The 23,748-nt window shown below is 40.8% G+C and overlaps 1 protein-coding gene across 4 annotated transcripts in view; it reads right to left on the minus strand.

The window, feature by feature from the left end:
- The window catches only part of KCNH1 (potassium voltage-gated channel subfamily H member 1), a 387,096-nt gene that overhangs the window by 222,468 nt on the left and 140,880 nt on the right, over window positions 1-23,748 (minus strand). For all 4 annotated transcript variants that reach the window (XM_086693674.1, XM_086693677.1, XM_086693675.1 and 1 more), the window contains one exon: window positions 19,960-20,389. In XM_086693674.1, coding sequence (XP_086549800.1) covers window positions 19,960-20,389 — 430 coding nt within the window. The remainder of the gene's footprint in view (window positions 1-19,959; window positions 20,390-23,748) is intronic.

Consider the following 23,748-nt stretch of genomic DNA (forward strand, 5'->3'; position numbering starts at 1 on the left):
CTGTTCTCTTTGTCTGTATTACTGTGTTTCCACCTGACCACGTGACCACCCAGAATAGACTACATTTCCCAACCTCCTTTGCAGCTAGGTGTGGCCAGGTCACCAAGTTCCAGCTGATGTGATATGAACAAAAATAATATGGTACAACTTTCTAGTCTTTCCCTTCCCCTTCTTTCTGCTTTCTGAAAAAGAACATATGGCTGAAGCCAGAACAGCCATATGGAATCCAGATATAGAAGGCATGTGCTGAAGACACCAGAGAAGCCTGGGTCTCTAATGGTTGCAGAGCAGTCAGACCAACCCTAAACTTTTAGGAAACATATCCCTTGTTGATGCTACCAGTACTCTCTGTCTCTGTCCAGCAGCAGAATCCATATCCTAACTAATAAAGCTTTGCCAATGGCACTAAAGACCACTTCCAAAACTCTAGAGGCTCCTCGATTGTTCAGAATCAACAAAGCCATAAATATTTATTAAGAGTCTACTATGTGTTTAAAGTCTCCTAAGAGTATATTTACAGCCTCCTGGGAGAGGAGCACCATATCATTTTTGAAAAACCACGTTATTGGTATAGAATGCAAAAAAGCATATTCAACAAAAGTGAAATGTAAAGAAACAAGAAATGTTTGAAAAAGATCATGAAGGAGGCAGGGAAAGTCTCTATTTGCTTGCAAATAACAATTTAAGTGGAAAGGAAGCCACAAAGCATACTGGAGGTGGGTGAGGTAGTGGGCTCAAATGTCCAGGTGTGCAGGTTACTAGTGTCCCTTCCCCAGGAAAGAAGGTGATGTCTGGAAGCCAGCTAGTCTTGGGTATCCCCTCGGCTAAGGGGGGACTTGACTAAAACAATGACCAGGACGAGATCTGGCACAGCAGAAGAACCAGAAGGAGGGCTGATGTGGACTAAATAGACACTCATAGGGTCCCTCCAGCACTGACATTCCGCTCTGGTTTTAAGGAGCTGAGGTGGGGGAGGACAGGCAAGAGAGAAACGAATCCAAAGAAACAGGTGTGCGGTGCTGAGGTAGGAGACGGATGTTCAGCTTTAGGAGTGGAATGTGTCTGGGGTAGGAGTACAATGTCTAGACCCTCTGCCATTATCAGAGAGGAAGGAAATGAATGTGGCTTAATTATAATGACAGGATGACAGCAATGACATTATGAGGAGAGAATCAGAAAAGTGCAAAGCCCATATTAGGAAAATGGGAACTGTCTCCTCACCATCAAATTCTCCCTGGAGAGCTCCCAAGACAGGGTCGTGCCCCTAGCCTGAGACATCCCAGATAAAGAGACTCTTTCCTTCTGGCAGTCCTTCTTTGTGGGATCCTTGGGAGGCCTGGGCAAGGTTTGGCCCACAGTGGTGGCTCCATCCCCAGGCCTTCGTCCCTGGCTGGTGGGTGATGGGACCTGTCTCTGTCCTTCCCACTGCCCCCACCCCCTTCAGACTCTCTGCAAGTGCCATCCATAGCACGCAGATCCTTAGCACACAGCTCCGGGTCTGTTGGGGAGGCACTCAGCGTATGCCTGTTGAATGGGAACATTCTCTCCCAGGTGTCACACAGAGGGCTAGGGTGGCCTTCTGCTCATCTCAGCATCACCAGCACACAGGAGATGTGCAAGATGTAAGGAGCCGCCTCACCACACCTCAGGGTGAGCCTTTGCAAGGGACCAAAGACCCACATGAGGAGGTCAGGGAGATCAGGGTGGGGGCTGGCCTAGCCCCTGGTCCAGGTCAAGATGTCAGAATGGAAGTGAGACATCATAGATCACCTATATCCACAGCCTAATCACAAACTCATTTATTTATATTTTTATTTAGATTCAGGTTAGTTAACGTACAGTGTAGTACTGGTTTCAGGAGTAGAACCTAATGATTCATTTCTTACATATGATACCCAGTGCACATCCCAACAAGTGCCCTCCTCAACGCTCATCGTCCATTTAGCCCATCCCCCACCCACCTCCATCCAGCAACCCTCAGTTTGTTCTCTATAGTTAAGAGTCTCTTAGGGTTTGCCTCCCTCTCTGTTTTTATCATATTTTATTTTTCGTTCCCTTCTCCTATGCTCATCTGTTTTGTTTCTTTTTTTTAAATATAATTTATTGTCAAGTTGGCTAACATATGGTGTATACAGTGTGCTCTTGGTTTTGGGGGTAGATTCCCTGATTCATCGCTTACATGCAACACCCAGTGCTCTTCCCAACAAGTGCCCTCCTCAATTCCCATCACCCATTTTCTCCCTCTTCTCCGCCCTTCCATCAACCCTCAGTTTCTTCTCTGTATTTGAGATCCTCTTAAATTCCACATATATTTGTCTTTCTTTGATTGACTTAGTTCATTTAGCATATTAGTGGTAAAAAAAATGAAATTTTGCCGTTTGCAACAACATGGATAGAACTAGACTGTATTATGCAAAAACTCATTTTAGCCAATAGTTTTCACCTCTTCCTATTACAACTTTTCATCAGAATTTAGAAAGGTGGGCAAGCTTGAAAATAGTTTTCCTACTTTTGCTGACATTCTCTGGGGAACTGGCCAAGTTATCATGAGATATTCAGTGCCAGAGAGCAGAGAGGAGACACAACAGGAGGCTTCTGGATAACCTATATTATAGCTAACACAATGCCACAGAATAGCCAAAAAGTATTACCAGCACATGTAAAATTCAACACAAAGAGGAAAAATTCACAAAGTAACCATTACTTCAAAAGTGCACTGGCTTTTGTGTCTCTACTCCTTAGGGACTGCTGGGCCTGAGTGCCAGAGTGACTAGGAAGGGAGAGAGATATGACCCCTTGGCACAAATGCAGGCTGTGGGCAATGTTCCCTACCACCAGTGATCCCAGCTCTGGCATCGGTCCAATCCTGTGAGCCAGCAGTAAGGATGAAAGTGTGCACATGTGTGCACACAGGCAAAGCAAGGTAAAAGAGGACCCATAAATCCAATAAGACATCAGCAGTTGTCCTGAACAAAGGTTGTTCAGAATGTGAGTTTACAAGGATAATTACCACCACATTACACAGAGCACAATAACTTTGTTGTTAGCACCACAATTTGTCAGACGTGTCACATGGAAAGTAGAACAGCTGTAACTGTTAGTGACAGGTTGATGAAAAATGGCTGATTTCCAAAGCACCTGGTCCCACAAGTCTGTATCGTAATCTTGTTCTTAAATTAAAACAACAACAAGCATACAAAAACTTTCCACTGCAGAAACTGTTGACCTGTTAAAATTTATGGAGAGAATTTTCAAGGCGTTGCTGTGTTGGTCTGTGTTCTCAGCCCACACGACCACTGGTGGCCTCCATGGGAAGAACCTAGCATTTAATTCAGAGGGGCTTGGATCCAAATCCTGTCTCTCCTGCTTACCAGCCCCATGTTCTGGGGAAAGAAGTTACCTTTTCTTTTTTCTTGTTAATTTTTTTAATGTTTATTTTTGAGAAAGAAAGAGACAGAGAGACAGAGCATTAGTGGGGGAGGGGCAGAGAGAGAGGGAGACACAGAGTCCGTTGCACACTCCAGGCTCTGAGCTATCAGCACACAGCCCGATGCAGGACTCGAACCCACAAACCATGAGATCATGACCTGAGCCAAAGTCGGACACTTACCCAACTGAGCCACCCAGGTGACCCAAGAAGTTACCTTTTCTGAGTTCATTCCGTACAAGATGGAGATAATAATCTCTAAAGTACAGAGTTGTTACCAGCAGGAGAATTCACGGATGGAGCACTTATCACAGCACCTGGCAGATAACAAGTGTTCCGGAAACAGGATTACAGTTAAGTAGACTTGCCTACTTAAACATCACACTTGGTTGCATAATGCAGAGGTGACTACCTGTGTATTATTACACTTCTTAAAAAAAGAAATGGGAAGATCATAAAACTTTGAGAAGGTAAGGGAAAGAAAAGAGGTGATAATAATTGAGGTTTCCCTCAGAGACTAAACCCAGGAAATTACGCTTTTCCTAAAAGAACAATTTTGGAAACACAAACTGCTTATCTTCGCTACTTTCTTTTTTCTTTTCTTCCAGGAAAAAAAGTTGCAATGAAGTCTCTTTGTATCTGAAAGCCTTTGGCGAGCCCATGACATGGGGCCCATTTTCTAACTGACCACTCTTAACAAATTTTCTGTAATTGATATAATGAGGTATTTCATTTGACAAAATGTCTCATCTCCCCCTCTTAGAGACAGAAATTAGGCCCACAACATGGCTGGCACATCTTGTTGCTTACCTGGTGCCCCCAAGCTCACAAAAATGCTACAAGCACTACCTAGAAAACTTGTACTAGTAAGGCTGAAATAATCTTAGAAGAGCCGAGGTCTTAAATCCTTTTATACGACATGAGAAAGCACCTCAAGTTCTAATTAAGCTAAAGCAATTAGCCACCCACAGATACTTAATGCTGCTTCCCATGGCCAGGCAATCATCTCTATTAAGACCCATATTAAAGTAAGACACAAACCCAAAAGCTCGATCAGCACACACTTCCCACAAATCAATTACCCCTAGACACATTCAGTAAATACTCAGAGGCCAGCTCTGTGCCTTGCAGAGAGGGCCTGTATAGAAGAACTGCATCAGACATGATTAGGTGGTTGCAGAAAAGGAAGGGGCAAGCAGCACATGTGACCATTTGGGGTAACAAAACCCACTTGCTGCATCCCTGGTGGGTTTCCTGGTTTCCTGGTTGGTATAGAAATTAATGTGTCTACTCCACTTGGAAGGAGTACATCAAGCAAAACAGCCTCTGCCTGGTGTGACCAGACTCCGGTCCACACTGACAATTCATGGGAGGACTGTCCTCTCCCATGTTGCCATTTGTCATGGAAGTGCCAACAGGGTGCACTCGTCAAGTGAGTGCAAGCCATCTGAATACATAATGCTTTCCCCAGGCAAGTTAGGTCTACTTCCCCCTAAGACTCCCTTCAGTGAAGGCAGTTCATTGTTTCCAGCCCAAGGCTGTTCCCAGACCAGCCACTGGCAACAGCTATGTGATGGTCGATAGATAACTGACAGGTATTTAAACACCTTCCTCGGGGCACCTGGCTGGCTCAGTCGGTTGAGCGTCCGACTTCGGCTCAAGTCATGATCTCACGGTCCGTGAGTTCGAGCCCCGCGTCAGGCTCTGTGCTGACAGCTCAGAGCCTGGAGCCTGTTTCAGATTCTGTGTCTCCCTCTCTCTGACCCTCCCCTGTTCATGCTCTGTCTCTCCCTGTCTCAAAAATAAATAAAACGTTAAAAAAATTAAAAATAAATAAATAAACAAACACCTTCCTCAAGAACTGGGGTTGTTTTTGGTTTTCAGTCCAGTCAAGTAGTCCAATAACCCATCACTACTGAACTGAACAGGAGCCTTTCTATCCTGTGGGGTTTTATGGGGTTTTATGGGGATTTGGGAAATTTCTTAACCATCAAGCAGATATCAAAAATGTATGAAAAATAGGGGGGGAGCCAAGATGGAGGAACAGCATGGAAGTTTTTTGTGTGTCTTGCATCCCGGAAATACAGCCAGACCAACACTAAACCATCCTGCACACCTAGAAAACTGATTGGAGGATTAACACAACAATCTGCACAATCTGAACCACAGAATTCAGCAGGTACATGGCACAGAGAGGTGAACTTGGGGACTGAAAAGCTGCGGTGGGCAGGGAACAGCTTTTGAGGGGGGAGAGAGGACGAAGACATGGTGGGGAGGGAGAATACGGGTAAAGCACCCCTACCCAAAAGCAGCTAGAGAGAACTAAACTAAAAAGGGAGAAAGAAGAAAGGAGAGGGTTTAAATTCCATTAAAACTGTAAACAAGGGGAGCACAGAGTCTGCAACTCTGCAGCTCGATACCTGGCGGTGCTCTGATGGGAAGGGCGAATCCCCAGGAGCAGAGTGGGGTCCAGGAGGTTCCTGGGCCACACAGGGAATAGTGGTTCCATGGTTGTAAGGACATTTGGTAGAAACTATTGAGGACCCCTGGTCCCAGCAGACCCAGAGAATGCCCACATTTGCTGGTGTTGGAACAAGGTCGTTAAGGGTGAAGCCTGGTTCCAGATGTGTGTTGTGATTTTCCATAATCCCTGAAACGCTGCTGCTACACTATCTCGTGAACTTTTTCTGGGGTGGGCTGGCACCTGGTCACAGTCTCGAGGCACCGGCAGCAGCGGGGTCCAGCAAGCGTTCCTGGGTGCAGCCGACATTTGACCATTGCTTGGTGAGACACAAGACCCTCCTGCAGAGGGGCAGAACGGTTCAAAGCTGCAGTCCTTCAGAAGTAAGGGGCTGGGAAAAGCAGTCACATCTGAGACAAAACTAGGGACAGAGGTACTTCCTGGGGCTTAGTCATGGACAGTGAAAAAGTGGGCAGTGGACGAAAGCTGAAGACAGAGGACGGGTGCACGATTGTTGATGGGGGAGAACAGAGTTCTGATACTAGAGACTAGATAGCTAGGTGACGCCATTTTCACTGCTCCACACCTGCGCATATGCACCTAAGAGTGCCACAACACTCCACCCCAGTAGGCTAGCAGTGCCATCAACTGGAGAACGGAGCCATTACACTTAGCCCCACCCAACTGGGCCAACCTCACTCTTCAAGAACACAAGTCTCACCGCTGGCATAGTTTATGGACTAAAAAGCACTTCATAGTCTGACTTCTAGGGGAAAACAAAGTAATTTCAGTCATATTTAAATCTTTTAGCAGGTCCATCTATTCAATTTTTTTTCCCTCTTTTTAACTTCTTTTCTTTTTCATGAATACAGAAAGAGAAAAAATTCATTGTTATTTTCAATTTTTATTAAAAATATTTTTCTTTAATTTTTTACTATATTTTTTACTTTTATGTAAATTTTTTCAAATTCTACTTTACTTCCATCATTTTATTTTAGTCCACTACAGTGTATTCACTTTTTCATATTTTCAAACGATTCCCTCTTTTTGTTTTTTCTCTTTTTCATTTCATTTCTTTTTCATGAATACTGCAAGAGAATTCATTTTTACTTTTAATTCTTATAAAAAATATTTTTACTTTTTTCTACTATATTCTTCAATTTTATGTAAATTTTTTTTCAAATTCTATATTACTTCCATCATTTCATTTTAGTCTACTTCAGTGTATTCATTTTTTTCAAATTCTCGAACGATTTCCTTTTTTTCCCCTTTTTTCTCTAATCTATCAAACCACTTTCAACACCCAGACCAAAACACACCTAGGATCTAGCATCATTTATTCAATTTTGTGTGTGTGTGTGTGTGTTTAACTTTTTAATTTTAATATTTTTTTAATTTTAATTTTTTTATTTTAATTTTTCTACCTCATTAATTCCTTTTCTCCCTTCACAATGATGAAAAGAAGGAACTCACCCCAAAAGAAAGAGCACGAAGAAACAACAGCCAGGGATTTAACCAACACAGATACAAGCAAGATGTCTGAACCAGAATTTAGAATCATAATAGTAAGAATACTAGCTGGAGTCGAAAATAGACTAGAATCCTTTTCTGCGGAGATAAAAGAAGTAAATACTAGTTGGGATGAAATAAAAAATGCTAAAACTAAGCTGCAATCACGGATGGATGCCCTGGCGGCAAGGATGGATGAGGCAGAACACAGAATCAGTGATATAGAGGACAAACTTATGGAGAATAATGAAGCAGAAAAAAGAGGGAAATTAAGGCAAAGGAACACAATTTAAGAATTAGAGGAATCAGTGACTCATTAAAAAGGAACAACATCAGAATCATAGGGGTCCCAGAAGAGGAAGAGAGACAAACAGGAGTAGAAGGGTTATGTGAGCAAATCATAGCGGAAAACTCTCCTAACCTGGGCAAAAACACAGACATCAAAATCCAGGAAGCACAGAGGACCCCCATTAGAGTCAACAAAAACCAACCATCAACAAGGCACATCATAGTCAAATTCAGAAAATACTCAGGCAAGGAGAGAATCATGAAAACAGCAAGGGAAAAAAAAGTCCCTAACCTACAAGGGAAGATAGATCAGGTTTGCAGCAGACCTATCCACAGAAATGCGGGAGGCCAGAAAGGAAAGGCAGGATATATTCAATGTGCTGAATAAGAAAAATATGCACCCAAGAATTCTTTATCTGGCAAGGCTGTCATTCAGAATGGAAGAAGACATAAAAAGTTTCCCAGACAAACAAAAATTAAAGGAGTTTGTGACCACTAAACCAGCTCTGCAAGAAATCTTAAGGGGGACTCTCTGAGGGGAGAAAAGATGAATTAATTAATTAATACCAAAAGAAACAAAGATTAGAAAGGACCAGAGAACACCAACAGAAACTCCAACTCTACAAGCATCATAATGGCAATAAATTCATATATTTCAGTACTCACTCTAAATGTCAATGGACTCAATGCTCCAATCAAAAGACATAGGGTAACAGAATGGATAACAAAACAAGATCCATCTATATGCTGTTTACAAGAGACCAACTTTAGACCTAAAGACACCTTCAGATTGAAAGTAAGGGGATGGAGAACCATCTATCATGCTAATGGTCAACAAAAGAAAGCCGGAGTAGCCATACTTATATCAATCTAGACTTTAAAATAAAGACTGTATCAATAGATGCAGAAGGGCATTATATCATAATCAAGGGGTCTATCCACCAAGAAGACCTAACAATTGTAAACATTTATGTCCCAAATGTGAGAGCACCCAAATATATAAATCAATTAATCATAAACATAAAGAAACTCATCGATAGTAACACCATAATAGGAGGAGATTTCAACACCCCACCCAAAGCAATAGACAGATTATCTAATCAAAGAATCAACAAGGAAACAATGGCTTTGAATGACATACTGGACTAGGTGGACTTAACAGATATATTCAGAACATTTCATCCTAAAGCAGAATATACATTCTTCTCCAGTGCACATGGAAAGTTCTCTAGAATAGATCAAACACTGGGACACAAATCAGCACTAAGTAAGTACAAAAAGACTGAGATCATACTGTGCATATTTTCAGACCACAACGCTATGAAACTTGAAATCATCCACAAGAAAAAATTTGGAAAGTAACAAATACTTGGAAACTGAAGAACATCCTACTAAAGAATGAATGGGCTAACCAAGAAGTTAAAGAGGAAATTAAAAAGTATATGGAAGCCAATGTAAATGATAACACCACAACCCAAAACCTCTGGGACACAGCAAAGGCGGTCATAAGAGGAAAGTATATAGCAATCCAGCCCTCCTAACTAAGGAAGAAAGATCTCAGATAAACAACCTAACCTTATGCCTTAAAAAGCTGAAAAAAGAACAGCAAATAAAACCCAAAACCTGCAGAAGACAGGAAATAATAAAGATGAGAGCAGAAATTAATGCTATTGAAACCAAAAAAAACCAGTAGAACAGATTAATTAAACCAGAAGCTGATTCTCTGAAAGAATTAACAAAATTTATAAACCACTAGCCAGTTTGATCAAAAAGAAAAAGGAAAGGACCCAAATAAATAAAATCAAGAATGAAACAGGAGAGATCACTACAAACACAGAAGAAATAAAAACAATAATAAAAGAATATTCTGAGCAATTATATGCCAATAAAATGGGCAATCTGGAAGAAATTGAGAAATTCCTAGAAACATATACACTACCAAAACTGAAACAGGAAATAATAGAAATTTGAACAGACCCATAACCAGTAAGGAACACAAACTAGTAACCAAAAATCTCCCCCCCAAAAATACAAATCCAAACCACACTCAGATATCACCTCACGCCAGTCAGAGTGACCAAAATGAACACATCAGGAGACTAGAGACGCTGGAGAGGATGTGGAGAAATGGGAACCCTCTTGCACTGTTGGTGGGAATGCAAATTGGTGCAGCCACTCTGGAAAACAGTGTGGAGGTTCCTCAGAAAATTAAAAATAGACCTACCCTATGACCTAGCAATAGCACTGCTAGGAATTTACCCAAGGGATACAGGAGTACTGATGCATAGGGGCACTTGTACCCCAATGTTTATAGCAGCACTCTCAACAATAGCCAAATTATGGAAAGAGCCTAAATGTCCATCAACTGAAGAATGGATAAAAAAATTGTGGTTTATATACACAAGGGAGTACTACGTGGCAATGAGAAAGAATGAAATATGGTCCTTTGTAGCAACATGGATGGAACTGGAGAGTGTGATGCTAAGTGAAATAAGCCATACAGAGAAAGACAGATACCATATGTTTTCACTCGTATGTGGATCCTGAGAAACTTAACAGAAACCCATGGGGGAGGGGAAGGAAAAAAAAAAGGAGGTTAGAGTGGAAGACAGCCAAAGCATAAGAGACTCTTAAAAACTGAGAACAAACTGAGGGTTGATGGGGGGTGGGAGGGAGGGGAGGGTGGGTGATGGGTATTGAGGAGGACACTTTTTGGGATGAGCACTGGGTGTTGTATGGAAACCAATTTGACAATAAATTTCATATATTGAAAAAAAATCTCCCAAAAAACAATGGATTTCTAGTGGAATTCTACCAAACATTTAAGGAAGAGTTAACACCTATTCTCTTGAAACTGTTCCAAAAAATAGAAATGGAAGGAAAATGTCCAAAGTCTTTCTATGAAGCCAGCATTACCTTGATTCCAAAACCAGACAGAGATCCCACTAAAAAGGAGAACTATAGACCAATTTCCCTGAAGAACATGGATGCAAAAATCCTCAACAAGATATTAGCCACTGGATCCAACAATACATTAAAAAAATTATTCACCACGACCAAGTGGGATTTATACCTGGGATGCAGGGCTGGTTCAATATCCGCAAAACAATTAATGTGATTCATCACATCAATAAAAGAAAGGACAAGAACGATATGATCCTCTCAATAGATGCAGAGAAAGCATTTGACAAAATGCAGCATCATTTCTTGATAAAAACCCTCAAAAAAGTAGGGATAGCAGGAGCATACCTCGAGATCATAAAAGCCACATATGAACGACCCAATGCTAATATCATCCTCAATGGGGAAAAACTGAGAGCTTTCCCCCTAAGGTCAGGAACAAGACAGGGATGTCCACTCTCACCACTGTTATTCAACATAGTATTGGAAGCCTTAGCCTCTGCAATCAGACAACACAAAGAAATAAAAGGCATCCAAATCGGCCAGGAGGAGGTCAAACTTTCACTCTTCACAGATGACATGCTACTCTACAAGGAAAACCCAAAAGATTCCACCAAAAAACTGCTAGAATTGATTCATGAATTCAGCAAAGTTGCAGGATATAAAATCAACACACAGAAATCGGTTGCATTCCTATACACCAACAATGAAGTGACAGAAAGAGAAATCAAGGAATCGATCCCATTTATAATTGCACCAAAAAGCATAGAATACCTAGGAACAAATCTAACCAAAGAGGTGAAAAATCTATACACTGAAAACTATAGAAAGCTTACGAAAGAAATTGAAGAAGACACAAAGAAATGGAAAAAGATTCCATGCTCCTGGATAGGAAGAACATTGTTAAAATGTTGATACAACCCAAAGCAATCTACATATTCAATGCAATCCCTATCAAAATAACACCAGCATTCTTCACAGAGCTAGAACAAATAATCCTAAAATTTTTATGGAACCAGAAAAGACCCCAAAGCCAAAGAAATCTTGAAAAAGAAAACCAAAGCAGGAGGCATCATAATCCCAGACTTCAAACTATACTACAAGGCTGTAATCATCAAGACAGTATGGTACTAGCCCAAGAACAGACACTCAGATCAATGGAACAGAATAGAGAACCCAGAAATGGACCCACAAACGTATGGCCAACTAATCTTTGACAAAGCAGGAAAGGATATCCAATGGAATAAAGACAGTCTATTCAGCAAGTGGTGCTGGGAAAACTGTACAGCAACATGCAGAAGAATGAACCTGGACCACTTTCTTACACCATACACAAAAAGAAACTCAAAAGGGATGAAAGAATTAAATGTAAGATAGGAAGCCATCAAAATCCTTGAGGAGAAAGCAAGCAAAAAATCTCTTTGATCTTAGCTACGGCAACTTCTTACTCAACACATCTCCAGAGGCAAGGGAAACAAAAGCAAAAATGAACTACTGGGACCTCATCAAAATAAAAAGCTTCTGCACAGCAAAGGAAACAATCAGCAAAACTAAAAGGCAACTGACAAATGGGAGAAGATATTTGCAAATGACATATCAGATAAAGGGTTGGTATCCAAAATCTATAAAGAACTTATCAAACTCAACACCCAAAAAACAAATAATCCAGCAAAGAAATGGGCAAAAGACATGAATAGACACTTCTCCAAAGAAGACATCTAGATGGCCAACCAACACATGAAAAAATGCTCAACTTTACTCATCATCAGGGAAATACAAATCAAAACCACAGTGAGATACCACCTTAGACCTGTCAGAATGGCCAACATGAACAACTCAGGCAACAACAGATGTTGGCGAGGATGTGGAGAAAGATCTCTTTTGCATTGTTGGTGGCAATGCAAGCTGGTGCAGCCACTCTGGAAAACAGTATGGAGGTTCCTCAAAAAACTAAAAATAGAACTAGGCTACAAGCCAGCAATTGCACTATTAGGCATTTATCCAAGGGATACAGGTGTGCTGTTTCAAAGGGACACATGCACCCCCATGTTTATAGCAGCACTATCAACAATAGCCCAAGTATGGAAAGAGCCCAAATGTCCATCGATGGATGAATGGATAAAGAAGATGTGGTATATATATACAATGGAGTATCACTCAGCAATCAAAAAGAATGAAATCTGGCCATTTGCAGCTACATGGATGGGACTGGAAAGTATTATGCTAAGTGAAATTAGTCAGAGAAAGACAAAAATCCTATGACTTCACTCATATGAGGACTTTAAGAGACAAAACAGATGAACATAAGGGAAGGGAAGCAAAAATAATATAAAAACAGGAAGGGGGACAAAACAGAAGAGATTCATAAATATGGAGAACAAACTGAGGGTTACTGGAGGGGTTGTGGGAAGGGGGATGGGCTAAATGGGTAAGGGGCATTAAGGAATCTACTCCTGAAATCATTGTTGCACTATATGCTAACTAATTTGGATGTAAATTTTAAAAAATAAAAAATAAAATTAAAATTAAAATTAAAAATTAAATAAATAAATAACATTACAAAAAACATTTTTTTTTAACTAAATAAAAGATGGCACTGGGGTACCTGGGAAGCTTAGTCAGTTGAGCATCCAAATCTTGATTTTGGCTCAGGTCATGATCCCATGGCTTGTAAGGTCAAGCCCTGCTTTGGGCTCTGTGCTGACAGTATGGAGCCTGCTTGGGATTCTCTCTCTCTCCCTCTGCATCACCCCCAGTTGTTTTCTGTCTCTTTTTCTCTCTCAAATAAATAAACTTTAAAAAAAAATAGTATTCCAGAGGCTTGGGAAGGCTTGCGGCAGCTGGGCTCACCACGTCCTGCTGATCACTTAGATTCCATCCACATCTGCCTAAATAACCAAGAAAACCACCAGAAGACTAGCAGAACAGACTCTCCAGAGCCAAGCATAGACAAGAGGCCCATGGAAGAGGGTAGGAAGGGCAGAGAGGTGGTGCGTGCTACATGGACTGGTGGGAAGGAGCCGGGGCAGTGGAGGGGCAGCCTGCCCAGCAAGGCAGAGCCCCTGAGTCTCGCTTGCAAAAGCGGAGGGGCCAGATGGAGTGAGTTCTGACAGCCAGTGGGACTTAACACCTGGAATGTTATAAGTCAACAGCTCTGCTCAGAAAGCAGGAGGGTGAGAGGACACCGGGAGGGAGAGGTGTTGAGCCCCGGAAGATAGAGCTCAGCTTGGTGGGGAACAAAGGTGCTGGCCAGCGCCATCTCCCTCTCCCATCCCCCAACTGAAATCCCAAAGGGATTTCCCAGCACCAGTTCCCAGTACCGAACTTGCTTGCACGGTGCAAACACCCAACACTGTGCTTCTGTGGATCCATCCCTCCAACAGGTCTGCCTGCCTCCCTCCCAGTGCTGCAGGGCCCCTCCCACAGGGGACCACGGATGGCAAAGAGAGCTAAGCCTGCCCCTCCAGCCCCTGTGCACCTAGTGGATCTACCCCAGCTAATACACCAGATCCCATCAAAGCAGCGCCACAAGCCTGGCAGTGTGCAAGTAGCCCAGACAGGGGCCACACCATTCCACAGTGAGTCCTGCCCCTGGGAGAGGGGAAGATAAGGTTCACACCAGTCTGACTGTGGCCCCAGTGGTGGGCTGGGGACAGACATCAGGTCTGATTGTGGCCCCACCTACCAACACAAGTTACTCCAGACAGCACAGGTGAAGTACCCCACAGTTCTGTGCCACCCCAGGGACTATCCAAAATGACGAAACAGACGAATTCTCCTCAAAAGAAACTCCAGGAAGTAGTGACAGCTAACGAATTGATCAAAAACAATTTAAGCAATATAACGGAACAAGAATTTAGAATAATAGTCATAAAATTAATCGCTGGGCTTGAAAAAAGTATAGAGGACAGCAGAGAATCTATTGCTACAGAGATCAAGGGACTAAGAAATAGTCATGAGGAGCTTAAAAAATGCTATAAATGAGGTACAAAATAAAATGGAGGTGACCACAGCTCGGATTGAAGAGGCAGAGGAGAGAATAGGTGAATTAGAAGATAAAATTATGGAGAAAAGAGGAAGCTGAGAAAAAGAGAGATAAAAAAATCCAGGAGTATGAGGGGAGAATTAGAAAACTAAGTAATGCAATCAAATGGAACAATACCCGTATCATAGGAATTCCAGAAGAGGAAGAGAGAGAGAAAGGAGCTGAAGGTGTACTTGAACAAATCATAGCTGAGACCTCCCCTGATCTGGGGAAGGAAAAAGGCATTGAAATCAAAGAGGCACAGAGAACTCCCTTCAGACATAACTTGAATCAATCTTCTGCACAACATATCATAGTGAAACTGGCAAAATACAAGGATAAAGAGAAAATTCTGAAAGCAGCTAGGGATAAACATGCTCTAACATATGAAGATAGACCAATAAGACTAGTGACGGATCTATCTGCTGAAACTTGGCAGGCCAGAAAGGAATGGCAGGAAATCTTCAATGTGATGAACAGAAAAAATATGCACCCGAGAATCCTTTATCCAGCAATTCTATTATTTAAAATAGAAGGAGAGATAAAGGTCTTCCCAAACAAACAAAAACTGAAGGAATTCATCACCACTAAACCAGCCCTACAAGAGATCCTAAGGGGGATCCTGTGAGACAAAGTACCAGAGACATCACTACAAGCCTGAAACCTACAGACATCACAATGACTCTAAACCTGTATCTTTCTATAATAACACTGAATGTAAATGGACTAAATGCTCCAACCAAAAGACATAGGGTATCAGAATGGATAAAAAAACAAGACCCATCTATTTGCTGTCTATAAGAGACTCATTTTAGACTTAGACCTGAGGACACCTTCATATTTAAAGTGAGGGGATGGAGAACTATCTATCATTCCAGTAGGAACTCAAAGGAAAGCTGGAGTAGCCATACTTATATCAGATAAACTAGACTTTCAATTAAAGGCCATAACAAGAGATGAAGAAGGACATTATATAATTACAGGGTCTATCCATCAGGAAGAGCTAACAATTATAAATGTCTATGTGCCAAATACAGGAGCCCCCAAATATATAAAACAATTAATCACAAACATAAGCAACCTTATTGTAAGAATGTGGTAATTGCAGGGGACTTTAATACTCCACTTACAACCATGGATAGATCATCTAGACACAGGATCAATAAAGAAACAAGGGCCCTGAATAATACATTGGATCAGATGGACTTGACAGATATGTTTAGAACTCTGCATCCCAAAGCAACAGAATATAGTTTCTTCTCAAGTGCACATGGAACATTCTCCAAGATAGATCACATACTGGGTCACAAAACAGCCCTTCATAAGTATAAAAGAATTGAGATCATACCATGCACACTTTCAGACCACAATGCTATGAAGCTTGAAATCAAACACAGGAGAAAGTCTGGAAAACCTCCAAAAGCATGGAGGTTAAAGAACACCCTACTAAAGAATGAATGGGTCAACCAGGCAATTAGAGAAGAAATTAAAAAATATATGGAAACAAATGAAAATGAAAATACAACAATCCAAACGCTTTGGGACGCAGCGAAGGCAGTCCTGTGAGGAAAATACACTGTAATCCAGGCCTATCTCCAGAAACAAGAAAAATCCCAAATACAAAATCTAACAGTACACCTAAAGGAAATAGAAGCATAACAGCAAAGACACCTCAAACCCAGCAGAAGAAGAGAAATAATAAAGATCAGAGCAGAAATAAACAATATAGAATCTAAAAAAACTGCAGAGCAGATCAATGAAACCAAGGGTTGGTTTTTTGAAAAAATAAACAAAATTGATAAACCTCTAGCCAGGCTTCTCAAAAAGTAAAAGGAGATGACCCAAATAGATAAAATCATGAATGAAAATGGAATTATTACAACCAATCCCTCAGAAAAACAAGCAATTATCAGGGAATACTATCAAAATTATATGCCAACAAACTGGACAACCTGGAAGAAATAGACAAATTCCTAAGCACCCACACACTTCCAAAACTCAAACAGGAAGAAATAGAAAACTTGAACAGACCCATAACCAGCAAAGAAATGGAATCAGCTATCAAAAATCTCCCAACAAATAAGAGTCCAGCACCAGATGGCTTCCCAGGGGAGTTCTACCAGACATTTAAAGCAGAGATAATACCTACCCTTCTCAAGCTGTTCCAAAAAATAGAAAGGGAAGGAAAACTTCCAGACTCATTCTATGAAGCCAGCATTACTTTGATTCCTAAACCAGACAGAAACCCAGCAAAAAAAGAGAACTACAGGCCAATATCCCTGATGAATATGGATGCAAAAATTCTCAATAAGATACTAGCAAATCGAATTCAACAGCATATAAAAAGAATTATTCACCATGATCAAGTGGGATTCATTCCTGGGATGCAGGGCTGGTTCAGCATTCTCAAATCAATCAATGTGATACATCATATTAATAAAAGAAAAGATAAGAACCATATGATCCTGTCAATTGATGCAGAAAAAACATTTGACAAAATTCAGAATCCTTTCTTAATAAAAACCCTCGAGAAAGTCGGGATAGAAGGAACATACTTAAACATCATAAAAGCCATTTATGAAAATCCTACAGCTAATATCATCCTCAATGGGGAAAAACTGAGAGCTTTCCCCCTGAGATCAGGAACATGACAGGGATGTCCACTTTCACCGCTGTTGTTTAACATAGTGTTGGAAGTGCTAGCATCAGCAAGCAGACAACAAAAGGAAATCAAAGGCATCAAAATTGGCAAAGATGAAGTCAAGCTTTCACTTTTTGCAGATGACATGATATTACACGTGGAAATCCTGATAGACTCCACCAAAAGTCTGCTAGGACTGATACGTGAATTCAGCAAAGTCACAGGATACAAAATCAATGTACAGAAATCAGTTGCATTCTTATACACTAATAATGAAGCAACAGAAAGACAAATAAAGAAACTGATCCCATTCACAATTGCACCAAGAAGCATAAAATACCTAGGAATAAACCTAACCAAAGATGTAAAAGATCTGTATGCTGAAAATTATAGAAAACTTATGAAGGAAATTGAAGAAGATATAAAGAAATGGAAAAACATTCCATGCTCATGGATTGGAAGAATAAATATTGTTAAAATGTCAATACTAACCAAAGCTATCTACACATTCAATGTAATCCCAATCAAAATTGCACCAGCATTCTTCTTAAAGTTAGAACAAGCAATCCTAAAATTTGTATGGAACCACAAGAGGCCCCGAAGAGCCAAAGTAATTTTGAAGAAGAAGACCAAAGCAGGAGGCATCACAATCCCAGACTTTAGCCTCTACTACAAAGCTGTAATCCTCAAGACAGCATGATATTGGCACAAAAACAGACACATAGACCAATGGAATAGAATAGAAACCCCAGAACTAGACTCACAAAAGTATAGCCAACTAATCTTTGACAAAGCAGAAAAGAATATCCAATGGGAAAAAAAAAACAGTCTCTTTAACAAATGGTGCTGGGAGAACTGGACAGCAACATGCAGAAGGATGAAACTAGACCACTTTCTTACACCATTCACAAAAACAAACTCAAAATGGATAAAGGACCTGAATGTGAGATAGGAAACCATCAAAACCCTAGAGGAGAAGCAAGAAAAAAACCTCTCTGACCTCACACACAGCAATTTCTTACTTGACACATCCCCAAAGGCAAGGAAATTAAAAGCAAAAATGAACTATTGGGACCTCATGAAGATAAAAAGCTTCTGCACTGCAAAGGAAACAATCAACAAAACTAAAAGGCAACCAACGGAATGGGAAAAGATATTTGCAAATGACATATTGGACAAGGGGCTAGTATCCAAAATCTATAAAGAGCTCACCAAACTCCATACCTGAAAAACAAATAACCCAGTGAAGAAATGGGCAGAAGACATGAATAGACACTTTTCCAAGGAAGACATCCAAATGGCCAATAGGCACATGAAAAGATGCTCAACATCGCTCCTTATCAGGGAAATACAAATCAAAACCACACTCAGATATCACCTCATGCCAGTCAGAGTGGCTAAAATGAACAAATCAGGAGACTATAGATGCTGGCTAGGATGTGGAGAAACGGGAACCCTCTTGCACTGTTAGTGGGAATGCAAACTGGTGCAGCCGCTCTAGAAAACAGGGTGGAGGTTCCTCAACAAATTAAAAATACATCTACCTTATGACCCAGCAATAGCACTGCTAGCAATTTACCCAATGGATACAGGAGTACTGATGCATAGGGGCACTTGTACCCCAATGTTTATAGCAGCTCTTTCAACAATAGCCAAATTGTGGAAAGAGCCTAAATGTCCATCAAGTGATGAATGGATAAAGAAGTTGTGGTTTATATACACAATGGGATACTACTTGGCAATGAGAAAGAATAAAATATGGCCTTTTGTAGCAACGTGGATGGAACTGGAGAGTGTTATGCTAAGTGATATAAGTCATACAGAGAAAGACAGATACCATATGTTTTCACTCTCATGTGGATCCTGAGAAACTTAACAGAAGACCATGGGGGAGGGGAAGGAAAAAAAAAAGGTTAGAGAGGGAGAGAGCCAAAACATAAAAGACTCTTAAAAACTTAGAACAAACTGAGGGTTGATGGGGGGGTGAGAGGGAGGGGAGGGAGGGTGATGGGTATTGAAGAGGGCACCTGCTGGGATGAGCACTGTGTGTTGTATGGAAACCAATTTGACAATAAATTTCATATTTAAAAAAAATTAAAAAAATATTCCTAGGAGCATTAAATTAACTTTTTCATTAAAAATATCCAAAAGAAATATGAAATTAATTATAATGGGATATTTTATTTAACCCCCTATATAAAAATATCATTTCGACATATAATAAATATAAAAGATAATTAATGAGATAGCTAACATTCTTTTTTTCCATATATTCTTTCTCTGGTACCATAAGGGACTGTGCAGACCTAGAGCTGTATTTAAACAGACGTGGGAAGACTTTTCACAATTCACTGTTCTATGAGCAAGCAGGTTACCAAGTTGTATATGATGATTTCATTCTAACTTTATTAGGTAATAGTAGTTATCTCTGAGAAGTAGAATTTCATTGGTCTCGATTTTCTACATGTGCCCTTTAATATTTTCTAAATATCTTTGCAGCAAACATGCAATGCTTTAATTATCAGGAAAACTTTAAAGCTCATCTAAAAAAAAAAAAAAAAAGAACAGAATGTGGCTTATTTTAAGTCATTACACCCTGATCCTGTGAGCGTTGTAGCCATCACCCTATTTCCAACCAATAGAAGTTATGGTGAAACAGGATGTCCCCTGCCCATCCCCCACCCAGCCCCAGCAACTGTCATACTTACAGCCAATCATCATGATGGCCACTGCAAAGATTTTCTCGATGTCTGTGGATGGGGCAATGTTTCCAAAGCCCACGCTGGTAAGGCTGGTCATAGTGAAATACAACGAGGAGATGTAGACGGAATTCTTGCTGGGACCACCTTCCCACTTCCCTGAGCCAGATCCATTAAACTGGTAAGGGGTGCCAATGTCCATCGCCAGTTGGTAGAGCCAGCTGTTGTTGCGGATGGTCTTGGTGTCTTCATCAAAGATCTCGTAGTCCCCAATGCTGTACCAGATGCAGGCCATCCAGTGAGCAGCCAGCCCAAACACACACACCAGCAGCACCAGCACAGCGGCTCCGTATTCGATGTAGTGGTCCAGCTTACGGGCCACTCGCCCAAGACGTAGCAGCCGGACAACCTTCAGTGAGCTGAATAGGCTGCTGATGCCCTGGGAGAAGAGGAGCAGAGCATGAGGGCCAAGATCCAAAGATACCACTGCTCCTTCCCTCCTCCCTGCCTGGGCTGTTTCCTTCAGCACAAAACATTAAAAAATGTTTTAATGTAAGTCATGATATGGAGAAATGCTCATACATATTTGTACAGTTATGCATGATACAATTTGAATTTTATTCCAAGGTATATGAATTTCCATTTGCTTTTTCCCACTTCCATTAAAAAGCAGATAAAAAAAAAGACAAGCAAGACAAATAAAATTAGATTTTTATTCTAATTATATTATAAGTATACAAATATATATGAGCATATTTCATACCACTACTATTTTAAAACAATTTTAAGGGTTATATAATATTTCATATTAAGTAATATGAAATATTTTAAGAGTTGTATAATATTTATTTCATATTGTATAATATTTCATTCTAATTATACTGTACATAAGTGTACAAGTATTTATTTATTCAATAAATGGCTAGGAAACACACATAGAAAAGTAAGATATTAATAGTTGTTACTGCTGCATTGTTGAGTTATGGAATTACAGAATATTTTTTGTTATATTTGTATATATTTTTGTTACATCTAAATATACTTACTTAATTTCTAAAATTGAAATTGTTACTTTTACAGTTAGAAAAAATATGTATTTAAAAAACAAACAGTTTTAAAAAGATAAAAAAGTATTAAAGACACAATGAGAAGAATAAAAAGCTAAGATTCTGTTTTCTCAGGAGAGTTACAAATTCTTGGAAACTACATCACTCCCATCAGGCCAGGGATTATACATTCAGACACCATATATTCAAACACAATCAAGGAATCTCCAAGCTACAAGGAAGCTTCCAATTTCACCTGATCAAGCCTCCTATCATCCTGTGGACCCTGGCAGCGCATGTCTAGTCTCCAAATAGTGGTTCTCCAAGGGAATAGCAGTAGTGGAAAGAACACCAGAGTAGAAATCTGGAAAACAGGTCTGAGACTAAAGTAAACCACTAACTTGCTATATGAATTTGGACAAGTCAATTGCCTCTCTCATCCAGACAATTGCCTCTCTCATCCCAATGAGGGAAGTGGACTAGAGGAAATGTAACATTATAGAAGCCACTGCATTCAAAATCCCCAAATTCCTATAGCTTTTCCTACTTCCATGAAAAAGGAAATAAACAAGCAAACAAAATAGAGACATCTCTTTGCAAACCGCAGTCTCCCTCACACAGCAAAAATCCAACAGCAGGATGATGTCCTTCACCAAGCAGAATGAATGACTTTTCACCATTCTAAATACTGGACAGTTTCCAGGTCACTGCTAGTCTCTCTTGCTCCCTGTTCCCTTAATAACAACCCCCAAGGGTCAGGTTATGTCACAGACAGAAGGAAAATGTGTAAATGCTTTCTGATGACCTGTTGTCAGAGGCTCACCAAGGCTGCTTCCTCTTCCTGAACATCTCCCAGCCTCTTCCCATCTCGGTGGGTCTTTGAGACTGGTTCTCATCAATGGATGTGAGGTGAAATGTGTATCATTTCCAGGTCAAGGCAGTTAAAAGGAAGTATGTTTTCTCTTCCCTTTGACATACCTTCCAGATGAGGCTAGTGTGACCCTGAGGCCAAGTAATAAAGATGGTGGACATACAGCATGGAAGAAGCCCGGGTCCCTGAAAGACTATGTGGAACACCCTCTCCTTCCCAATCAATCTGAATCATATTATGATGTGAATGAAAAAAGAAACCTCTGAAACAAGCCACCAAAATTCTGGAGGATATTTGGTACAGTAGATATTATTAGCCTTCCCTGATACATGAACACACAAACTGTATGTAGCATAGCCTTGTCCATAAAGACCACAAATCAGGCTGCCACACAAATTACTTTTGTTGAGGTGAGAGTGGGGAAGATGGGATTTATTGCACCTTTATTTATTTATTTTTTTTTTTGGTTTGGCTTTTTTATTTTTTTTTTTCAAATTTTTATTTAAATTCTAGTTAGTATTGCACCTTTTAAAAAATAAACAACAGTTTTGGAGCCATAAAACTTACAATAGAAATAAGCACTTCTTGCCCAACATACATCAGCAAATAAGTAATAATGGATTTTTCTAAGCCAAGAGACTACATCCCCAGGGTCAGCTATCCAAATTGCTAACTCTGACAAAGTTTACTTTTGGCATGTCCAGTACTCATCCCCTGGGTCCCCTTTTCCCTCCACGTGCTTTCCTCAAAAACCTGCCATGCAGAAAAGGCCAAGAAAACCCCCCCCCCCCATTAAGGTGCAAACGACTTCTGAGAGTAAATGGATATCCTCTCTCCAGAGGGCATCTGCATTTTAACAGAGGGAAACTAACCTCCAATAGTAGAATTAAAAGTACCCACAGCCTGGATGAAGGAGATATTCTGGGAGGCAAAGGAGCCTTTCTGATGACTCAGAAACCAAACACATGTAAGCAGCCACCTACTCTCCACCTGTTCATAAAGAGGTTACTGAGATCATCTTTCAACAGCAGATCAACCATGAAGCAGAACTTATTACCCAGGGCAAAACTGCCTTGTCATTTTTCCCCACTCAGATTCAATTCAAAGCAACATTTAAGGAGAACCTACTATGTACTCCTTGTGCTAATACCACAGGGAAAAGATTAAAATGATGCTGTCTTTGTCTTCCTGTTCACTGTTATGGCTGCAGTGCCTGGCATGGGGAAGAGGCTTGATAGGAAGAAAGAGGAGAGGAAGTAAGAGCATAGTAACTAGTGCAAGAGGCAAGATACAATACTTCTATCTCACAGTCACAGAACCTGATTGCTGAGAGGGAGAACAGATGTCATCCAGTCTAGCCCTCCGAGTCCAGGGATGCCTTCTAGAGCTCCCTAAGGAACGGTCATTCAGCTTCTCCTTGAACTCCCCCCTTAACCACTTCACATCTCTAAGATGCCATTCTGGCAGTCAGTCACGGACATGAATGACTGTGCTCCCATGACCCTTCATATCTCCCTCTGCTCCCTCCTCCCTTCTCCCTCCCCTCCCAATGGCCACACAACACATGCAACCACACTACCCAAAGGCCTGCTCTTCTATAGCCTTACACCCCAGACGTCTGGAGCTTCCTGCATGGTGGATGCACACTTCCATCTCCGTGCCTGCTCGGACTAGTCCCTTAGCCCAGAATGCCCTGCTCCTCCCTTTCTACCAGCCGGTATACTAGTTATCCTTCAGGTCTGCCACTGCCTTTACCCTAAAGCCTTCCATGTCTACCCTGGACTCACAACCAGTTGCTCACCCCTCTATGTGTCCACGGTATTCTGTATCCATTACCAACTGAACACGTTGCCTTGGCCCTGTAGTTTCCCCAACCACAGC

The sequence above is a fragment of the Puma concolor genome, chromosome E4 (assembly GCF_028749965.1).
Source record: "Puma concolor isolate L17-30 chromosome E4, mPumCon1.1.hap2, whole genome shotgun sequence".
Lineage (NCBI taxonomy): Eukaryota > Metazoa > Chordata > Mammalia > Carnivora > Felidae > Puma > Puma concolor.